The sequence below is a fragment of the Canis lupus genome, chromosome 18 (assembly GCF_011100685.1).
Source record: "Canis lupus familiaris isolate Mischka breed German Shepherd chromosome 18, alternate assembly UU_Cfam_GSD_1.0, whole genome shotgun sequence".
NCBI classification, from domain to species: Eukaryota; Metazoa; Chordata; class Mammalia; order Carnivora; family Canidae; genus Canis; species Canis lupus.
Genome location: NC_049239.1, coordinates 47,564,994 through 47,574,957, shown reverse-complemented (window position 1 = coordinate 47,574,957; position 9,964 = coordinate 47,564,994). Strand labels below are relative to the sequence as shown.

General features: G+C 63.8%; 1 protein-coding gene across 1 annotated transcript in view; it reads left to right on the top strand.

Moving 5' to 3' along the window:
• The first annotated feature begins 285 nt into the window (after positions 1-285).
• Positions 286-9,964, top strand: part of OSBPL5 (oxysterol binding protein like 5) — a 75,925-nt gene continuing 66,246 nt past the window's right edge. The window contains exon 1 of the mRNA XM_038563612.1: positions 286-460. Within this exon, the coding sequence (XP_038419540.1) occupies positions 446-460 (15 nt within the window). The 5' untranslated portion in view covers positions 286-445. The remainder of the gene's footprint in view (positions 461-9,964) is intronic.

The following is a 9,964-nucleotide window of genomic DNA, read 5'->3' as shown; positions in this document are numbered from 1 at the left end:
CTGCCAGACAGAAGGCAAGGCTGCAGGGGGTGTTAGGTAACACCCCAGCCTGTACCTCGTGCACCTCAGAAGGACGCAGCCAGGGCTGGAACCAGATCTGTCTGGCGCCCAGGAGGCGGCTTGGACAGCTGGTCCCGCTGCTGGCGGCTGCGGGCTCCGAGAGTGCAAGCAGAGCAGCCGGGAGTGCAGCGGGATCTCCACGGCCGGACCTGCGGTGATCCCCGACCTGCCCGGCCAGCGGCCACCACGCCCTGCTGCCTGCGGGTGGCCCCATCCCCGGCCACCAGTCAGAGAGTCCCTGCGAGCCGGGGCCAGCTCAGGAGGCGCAGGGCCCCCGCCAAGGAGAGCCCAGGCGCAGGGCACCTGGGCGGTGGCCTCGGCCGAGCCTTCTGCAGGCTGAGACTCCAGGGGACCCACCCGGAGCGGGGAGCGAGCCGGCGCCCACATGCCCTGCTGCACGGTGAGTGGGGCAGGAGGGAGGGCTCTCCTGGGCCCCGCGGGGAAGGGCACCCCCCTGCAGGCGGGGGGCGGGGCTGGTGGGCACTGAGGACGCGGGACTGGGGACCGGAGCCGTGGGGAGGGGGCCCGGGAGCGGCAGGTGGCGGGAGCGGCCGGGTTTCCGCTGACTTCTTCAAGTTCCCTGGGGGCTGCAGGCGGCCCGCGGGCACCTGCTCTGCCCGCACCCCAGCAGCGCCCAGCCGGGCGGGGTCGTGCGCGGAGCCGGTGGGCGGGGGGCCGGGCCGGGGCGGCCGTGCGGTGCTGCATTGCACCCACATCCCGGACGCTCGCTCGGGCCAGCGCCACCTCCAGGGCACCTCCTGAGCCGGCCTCCTCCCGGGGCAGGGCAGCCGGCGACTGGCGACGGGATCCTGGGGACTCGTCAGCAGACAGGCGCCCCCTTCGCGGTCCCTTGTGCAGCGCCCTCTCCCCTTCTCAACGCCAGTGACTTCTTTTCCCTCAACTGTTTCTTTTCTAAAAACCAGACTTGCAAGGGGCATTGGCAGAATGGTGGACAAGGCCGAGGGGTGCTCTGGGTGGTAGTGGGGGGTTCCTCTGGACCTGGGAGCTCATCGTGGGGTCCGTGGCCCCAGCTCCCCGGGCCCCCCAGGCCGGTGGGGACTTTGTGAAGAGCGGAGCCGGAGGCAGCCTGGCTTCAGGCCTGAGACTTAGGGGGAGCTGCCCCTCAACCTGAGATCCGGGGCCCCCAGCATCATGGGGGGACAGTGTCACCGAAGGCTCCTGTGTGGGGCAGCTGGAGGTCACTTTCAGGTGCCCAGAAAGAGCAAGCGGGTGCAGTGCCAGCTCCCTCCTGGCTCCGTCGTCCTCGGATGAGAGTGCCTCACTTTTCCCAGTTCTAGCCACCCGCCCCTCCCGCTGCGGCTGTGTAAGTGCTGGTGCTGGTCCCGCTGGCGGTGGCCCTCCCCTGGGCTCTCTCCTCCGGTGTTTATGTAACAGAGGTGGCTGCGGCCCAGGCCTACTGTGGCACAACCCAGGAGAGGACAGCCCCGCTAGCGCCCACGGGGGCAGGAGTGGCCCGCTCAGGACCCTCGGTGCACTCGCGCGGGAAGGCTTCAGGCTGGAGCCCTGGGTTCTCTGGCCAAGAGCTGGTTGGACTGGGCTGGGTGGCCCAATGGGGACGGCACGGTGGGGCCTGGACCCCAACCTGGCTTCTTCCCAGCTGTGTGTCCTCCCACACCCTCTCTCTGCCTTTCTTTCCCCGCCTGTGAAATGGAGACGGTCGTATAAATAATTGTGCCCACCTGGCCATCCTTGTGAGCATTAAATGACCCCCTCTGTGCGTGTGGGGGGGGGGTAGTGGCCCATCATGACATGATGCTTTACCTGTATGTTGGCTGTTGTCATTGGATATTTAACTAAACAATCATTAGCTTTAATGTTGTGTCTTCCACTCATCTTTGCGGGGAAACCAAATTTATGTGTCAGGTAGGTAGGGGCCAGACAGGCCTGTAGGGGCGAGATACAGTACCCACAGGCCGGGAGCTTCAAGTCCCGTGCTGGAGACGGGGGGCAGCAGTGCTCGGTGAAATGCCCCATAAATGCAGGCTACACAGATGGCTCTCTGCAGGGGCCCGGTGTCCCTCTGGGCTCTGCCCCCAGGGTGGCTGGCCCCACGGCCCTGCCCCGCCGCTGCCCGCCTGGGTCTGAGCCTCCCAGCTCAGCAGGTAAGATCCCTCCACCACCAGGGGCCAGCAGGGGAGCCACCCAGACTGCCCCATAGCAGCTTCCCGGCCTCCACAGCAAGGGGACGTCAGGTCTGCTCTGCATCCCCAGCCCCTGAAGTTGCCCCAGGCTGGCCGGCCACCCTCCCAGGAGACACCATGTGTGGGTTCAGGGGCTGGACCCTGCCTGCGGCCGCTCAGAGAACATAGCTCCCAGTTCCTCGACATTCCCACTGCCTCTGGCTGGCTCCTTGCCCTGGCCGCCAGCATGGAGGAGGTGAGGAGAGGAATACTAAGTAGCAACCTCACATCTTCAATCTCTTCCCCCGCAGCCAGGGACCCGGGAAAGAGGAGGGAGGCCCTGGATTTGGGGTGCTGTGCACACAGCCAGGCAGAGGCAGAGGCTGAGGTGCTGGTCCCGGGCCCCTCCCCTGATGCTGGCCCCTCCCCACCTCTTCTCTAGAAGGGAACCCGTGGTGATGGGCAGGGCTGGGGGCAGGGGCTGGGAGCTGGCAGGAGTCTGAGAAGGAGGTGACTCTTCCAGGTACTTTGGGGGTGCGGTTGGGCCAGTGTAAGCAATGAGAGGGGGGCTGGACAGCCCCAAACCCAGCCTGCTGGCTGGGCTCCTGCTTCCCTTCCCAAGGAGCCCCCCTGGACCGCCTGGGTCCCACGTGGGCCCTGCTGCCCAGACTCCCGGCACACCCTGGCTGCCCCCTGCCACCCCCCAGCCTCCGCCCCCAGCCCAGCACAGGCTGGGCTCCCTCCTCCTCTCCCTGCCCCTGGGTGAGGCTGGGGCAGGCAAGGATGCACAGACCCGGCCAGCCAGGGGAACCAGCACCAGGCAACCTGGGATGTGTCCCGGAGTCCTTCTAGGCCCTGATTTACAGCTGGCCACCGGAGCCAGAAGCCAGGAGCATCTTCCAGATGTCCCTCCTTGGCTGGCCTGTCCATCCTCGTCACACATGTGCCCGTCCTGCACACCCCTGCCCTCCGCGGAGCCCTGGGGCCCTGGCTCTTGCCCTCCCTCCCTTGAACTGCCCTGGCTCCTTCCCCAGACCCATCTGGGCATCAGGACCGGCTCTGCAGGAGCAAGGCTCGCAGGCGGGGGGAGGAGCCCCCAGCTCACGTCCCTTCCCTCAGTCAGGCTTGCTCTGCCCTCAACAGCGAGGGCTCGCCAGACCCCACGTGGGTTCCACACCCCTTCTCTGACCAGCGGCTCCTCTGTCTAGCCATGAATATTTTCACCAAACATCTATGGGCCCTGTCCAGTCCTATGCGGCGAGGAGATGCAAGGAAGAGCTACACGGGGCCCCCACCCTTCCACCCCTGACCCATAGGCCCCAGGGGAAAGACTTGGAACAAGTGAGTAACAGAGCAGTGGGGTGTGTGCAGGCTCCCTGGCCCCAGTCAGGCCCAGGGCCAGCCCAGTGTGGGGCCCTCTCACGATCACAGTGACTCAATCACAGTGACACGTGCCCCCCTCCTGCTTCCTAAGTGCACTGACCCAGGGGCCCCTCCATCAATCCTCACAACTACCTGTGAGTCAGGGCCGCAATGACCCCGGTTTACAGCTGGGGAAACTGAGGCATGTGGCTGTTGTATTAGTTAACTCATGCTATGTAACAAATTGCCCCAAACTTAGCAGCTTAAAATGACCCCAGCTATTATCTCCTGTGGGCCAACCGTCCTGGCAGGCCTGCTGTGTCCGGTGCTCAGGGGCTCACAGGCAGAAATCAGGGTGCTGGCCAGCGATGCTCCTGTGGGCTCTGGGGACAAGTCTGTTTCCACGCTCATCCGGGTGCTTGGCCAAATTCAATCCCTTGCAGCTGTGGGACTGAGGCCCCGTTTCCTTGCTGGCTGCCAGCAGGGCCACCCCAAGTCCCCTGCCATGTGGCCCCTCCATCTGTAAACCACACTCGGGAGCCCCACCCTGCTAACTTCCCTTCTCGTGACCCCAAAGACAACTGATCAGGGACCTCCATTAATTGGCAAGGAGCCCTGCTGCAAGTCACCTGACACCATCACGGGAGCAATATCTCCAATTCACATGTTCCCACGCCCAAGGCGGGCTCATCTGGTCATTGGAATGACCTAGAATTCTGCGGGCCCCAGAGATTCGGTCACATTCAAGGTCAAACAGCTCTTACTGTGGTCACCAACCCAGGAGGCTGGGGTCCAAGGAACCAGCCCATCAGGGAGGGGGTCCCAAGCCCAGGCGAGCAGGAGCCAGGAGGCACATGCGGGTGGGAAACCCGGGGCCACGTCAGAGCAGGGAGCTGGCCTGGAGTGCCAAGGAAGAGGCCAAGGGTGCAGGAAGCTAATGCCCTGGCCATACAGGGGGGCACGCAGGGCCTTTGGGTTGGCTCCAGGCCCAGCACCCAGCTACCCAGGCAGGAGCCCAGCCGAAGCCCCTGGGTGGCAGCGGGCAGAATGGAGCAGGGGAGAGACTCCTTCATCCCAGGCCCGATCCACAGTGGTTCATGGCGAACCCCGACCATCAAGAAGAGGCCTGGCTGCCCCTGCCGCTGAGGACATTTGGGAGCCACCAGGGGCGGGGAGGAGGGGCTCTGAGAGAGGGTCTCCGGGGTGACTTGCCCTTGGGTGAGCTGCTGCCCTCTGTCTCCCTATTTACCGTCTGTTGGCCCAGATGGCAGCAGCCAGGAGCTGAGACCTCTCTGCTTTGCTCCCCGTGAGGTTTGCAAGGTGCACTCAGCATGCAGCCCAGGGCAGCCTGGTTATAACACCCCGACTGACCAACTTCGAGGCCACCACCTGCCAGCCCACCTGCAGAGCAGACCCGACCCCCAGGGCCCCTCTGAAGAGGACACCGGTGGACGGAGCCAGGCCCATGCAGGCCAGCCTCCTGGGTCCCGAGCTCTGACAGCACCTGCAGTGGCCTCGGCTGGCCGTCCTTGGCAGGTGTGTGAAGGAGAAGGAAGTTCGCGTGGGCCTCCTGGCACAGACGGGGCCTGTCAGCTGCCTTAAATTACAGCTCACCCCCTGTCGGCAAGGCTGTCTCCTCCCTCTCTCCTTGGGCAGGTTCTCACTCATTTCTCTCTGCCCCTCCGGGGTCCTCTGCATCATGCAGAGGGCACAGGACACATGGAGGTGTGTAGGCCAGGATTGCTACGGCCAGCACATCAGCAAGGAGGCCTCTCCAGGCGCCAGGGCCCGGGCTAAGGGCTTCCCACAGATGCCGTCACCTTGGCCCCCCACACATCACAAAACATTCAAGGGGGTCTCAAGACCAGCATGGGCACCACCCCAGCTGGCAGGGTTCACAGTCAAGCTAGAAAATCAACGAAGTCAGGAGAGCTGGGTAGGGGGGTGGCAAAGAGGCGTGAGCAGGGGACCCGGGGCTCGGGGCCCTGCTGCCTGAAGCTGCCAGAGGCCTCCCCAGAGGAGGTGGGGAGGGCCTGGGGCCCAAGGCCAGGCAGGATCCTGAGCTCGTGAGACCCCCACCCCCCAGCCCCTCTCTTCTGACCTGCAGTTGAGACTTTTTCTCCTTTCTCCAAAGCAGGGAAGGGCCAGTCACAGGCCAAGTGATCAACACCTGGCATCAGTGCCCTTGCGACCCCTGCTTGTCACCTGTCACCCACTCACGAGCCCCGGGATGCCTCCTTCTTCCACCTGCACAGCAGGTGTGTCTCAGTGTCCTGGGGCAGCTGTAAGCAAGCACCACAGAGCGGGCTCGCAACAGGCATTTACTTCTGCCCAGACCCAGGGGCTGCAAGCCTGAGATCAGGTGTCGGCAGGGCTGGTTCCTCCTGGGGACAGAGGGGGTTTAGGTGTAGGCGTCTCTCCTGGCTTCTGGTGGTCGTTGGCAAACTTTGCCTTCCTGGCGGGTAGAGGCATCACCGCATCCCAGCCTGGAGTCCCAGGCTGGCCGCTTCCCCTGTGAGCTGAGCCCTCCTTCCCCAGGGCCCTCTGCCAGCCCCGGCCCCACAGCCCACAGAGAGACTTCCAGCTGGCTGTGGCCCTGGCCAGCCCCGGGCAGGGGCCAGTTCCAGGCTGGTGGGTTTTGCCCCTGGGCAGTTGTGAGGGTTTTTTTCCTACTTCCCACTTCTCCCTGGAGCAATTCCCCTTCTTCCCAGCAGAGGTCACTGTGGGGTAAGGGTTTGCTAAACTGGACCCTGGAGAGTCAGTCCCACTCAAGGAAGGGGTGGGCCCAGGGGAGCGGGTCGGCCCAGGGGGAGCCAGTGGGTGCAGGGGGAGCAGGTACGCCTGGGGGAAAGGGTGGGCCCAGGGGGAGGAGTAGGTCCAGGCAGATCGGGTGGGCAGGGTAGAGACCCCAGTGGAGCCCAGCAGTGCCCAGCGGGAGCCAGAGATGACCATGTTCACAAGGCCAGCGCTGGCGACAGGGAACCAGGGAACCGACCGATGGCACCTCCGAGTTGATGCGTTCATGAGGCCCGCCGCGCGGGGCCAGGCCTTCGCCCACACCGGTGCTCACCCATCCTGGCCACTGAGACGCACAGAGCATCAGTGGAGCGCCCGCTGCGTGCCAGGCACAGGGCCCTGCTGTTCACAGGCATTCTCTCATCGAGCTCTCCAAAAAACCTGGCCAAGAAGGCGGTGTTAAAAGCCCAGTTTTAAAAAAATAAATAAATAAAATAAAAGCCCCGTTTTATGGGAGGAGGAGGCTGAGGCTCGGCACAATAACCCATAACCCGGAGCTGTCGGCTGGAATGAGTCTCAGATCTGATGATTCATCTGCACCTTTCTCCACCCCCTAGTTCAACAGCTATTCTCTGAGGCAGAGATGCTTATCGGACATCCCTTCGGATGGAGATGATTAAGGTTTGCCTCCCAGGAAGGACGCAAAGCCTCTTAGTCTAAGCTCCTGGCAATCACTCACACCCTTAGTGTGAATGAGCAGGGGGGCTGTTAGGACCTGGTCAGCACACCAGGACGCAGAGCACTGGGTATCCAGGACCATCAAGCACATTCAGAGCACCTGGGGAGCTCCCTAAGTAAGGGGGTGCACCCTGCAAGAGAGCCCAGAAGGCAGCAGGTGCCCAGCTGGTCCTGCAGAAAGAGAGCGTCCACCCTCAACCCTGCCCACCAAGGGACTGGGGGTACCTGCAGGGCTGCAGAGATGAGCCCCTGGTCAGCCTGAGGCAGGGAGGGGACGGAGGGGCTGGGGAGGTGAGGAGGGTGCTACAGAGGAGCCAGGGCCCCACAGGGAGCCCATCTGGGTCTGCCGAGAAGGCCGTCTCAGTCCCCAGAAACCCCCATACCCGGCACTGGGGTGGAGGTGCCCTGCAGGAGGCTCCCCTTTCTGCTACTCCTCTCTCTAGCCAAGAAAGGGGTGACCTAACCAGGACGGGAGGGCAGGGATCAAGATTCCTAGAACACCTCCCCACCCCCCACCCCCGGGCCCCCTGTGTGGATCTGACTCAGGGTCCCTAAAGACCTACTCTGGCCAGGAAGCCAGAACATGCCAGAAAGAGCACATGGGCCAGCGGGAAAGAGTAGGCCTCGGGGGCTTCCCGGACAGTTGTCCCATCCAAGCCCCGGCCACACCCTCTCATCTGTGAGCCGTGGGGCTCCGTGCCAGCTGCCCCCAGAGCATGTCCCTAAGGGGGACAGCTCCAGCTCACCGTCCTCCACAAAGGCCAGCTCTCTGACACACCAGCCTCCCCCCTTCTCTCCAGGTGACGAGGGGGCCCCGGTGACTCTCTGGGGTAACAGGCCCCTGGCAGGTTCCCCTTACGCCCCCCTGGCATACCCCCTCCGCGAGCCCGGGCTGAAATCCCAGCAGCCCACAGGGGTGGTGTGAGACTACCACTCAGTGCTTTGCTCCAAGTGACCTATTTCTAAAATAGAGAGGCGTTTGTGCGTGCGTTGGGGGTGGGGGTCATGTCCCCACACCCTCCGGACCTCCTGCTTCTATAGGACAGCAGCCAATTCCAGCCAAGCTGTCCCTCCGTCCCTGTTCCTTTCCATTCCGTGACCCTTCGGAGGACCCTTCGTGTCTGGTGTTCAGTTCCCGGGGCTGGCTCAGCGGATGAGCCAATTTGGGGGGCTCTGTTTGTGGTCTCCCTGCGGTGTTGGGGACTGGGGGGCTGCCCCAAGGACCCAGCTCATCTGCCGGGCTGTGCAGTCACATCACCTGGGGCGCTTGTTAAACTCCTGAGGCCTGGACCCTCCCCTCCTCACCACCAGTTATGCAGGACTCCCTGGGGGTGCACTTGGGCAGGGGGGTGGGGGATCTGGGCCAGGCCTGTAGGCTGCTAGGGAGGGACTTTATGGGAGGAGGTGGGGGCTCCACAAGAGGCCAATGACCTGACTCGGAACACAGGTTGGAAATAAGGAAGAGGGGGCCCAGCAATCACAGGGGGGGCTCTCTGGGGAGCCACCGAGAGAGCTGGTTCATAGCTACGCGGATACACGGAACCAAACCTCCCAGACCAAAACCACAGGAGAGTAAGACCTCGCAGGACCAAGGACGTCGGAATCTCCTCTGACTCACCTGCTGGACATCCAGCCCTGCTCAGCCCCCAGACCTCCCAGGAACCTTACAAACAACGCAGACAGATGGGGGGGCCTCCCCCTGGTGCTCACAGTCAGGTCCATCCATCCGTCCACTGGGCTCCATGGTCCTGACTCACGGAAGGGGCGTGAGCCAGGGGATGTCCAGGGTGGCTTCCAGGAGGCAGTGAGGCCGGAGCCCAGAGCTGAAGGAGAACTGTGCAGGCTGGGAACGGCACGTCCCTGTGGAGGGAGGACGCCAGGTGGCAGGACGTGCCTGGCCACTGTATTACGGTTTTCCCCTTCACCTTCTCAGCCCACGTCCCGGCGTCACCTCCCACGTTCACACCCCTTGGCTCCACTAGGAGCTGCGGGTTCCCAGAAGCTCGCTGCTCCCCAGGCCTGCTCCCTCCTGCTCTGCACCTTCCCTTCCCTGCAGCCCTCCTCAGGGGGAGGAGCCTGCCTGAACCCAAGAATCACCTGCTGGAGGAAAATGCCAACACCCAGGAGCCCCCAGGAGCTAGCTGGTCTCCGCCAGGGCCCTGGAATCTGCATTCAGAACTCCGCCCTGGTGAGCCCCAGATCCCCTCTGCACCCGCGCTGACCAGCCCCACGTCGGGCCCACCTGGGCACTGACCCTCGGCAGCCCTTTGGATGAGGCCAGGCCAGGAAGGGGACACGCGTCTGCTCCAGCAGCCCCCTGCCCGCACCCGGGGGCTCACCGCCGACCTGCTGCTACGCGGGTGTGCCCGGACCCCCGACGCTGCCCCCACACCGAGCACAGGCAGAGTCGGGCCCAGGGCTTCCTCACGCTTCCCCGAGGGCCGGACGTCCGCCTTCGTGTGAAACTCACGGCAGCAGCGACCCAACGAATCAAAGATCCACTGACATCCTGGCTTCAGCAAGAGTGCAGGCCCGAGGCCGTGCGCCCCCTTCCCCGGCCGCCCCCAGGCCCATCCTGCCCTCTGCCCCCTAGGCCGCTGCTGCTCTTGACCGCGTGCGACTCCTTGTACTCAGGGACTGGCGTTGCGCTGCGCCGGTTCCTCGACTTGACGCTCCTGCTTATGCTGACATCAGCTACACCACGTAAACATCCCCAATCTGAACGCTTTGAAATCCGTGGTTCAAGTCAAGGTTATTTTTATTAATAAAAATCTACAGAAAAAAATCTTCAGTGAAGTCCCTCCCCGTCGCATACACCTTCGTCGCAGAACCCCGGGGCTGGAAGGACACACAGTCACCGCCCGACTTCCCACCCCAGACCGCCGTGTCCCCTGCGCAGGAGGCTGACCCCACCAGCTCACCCACAC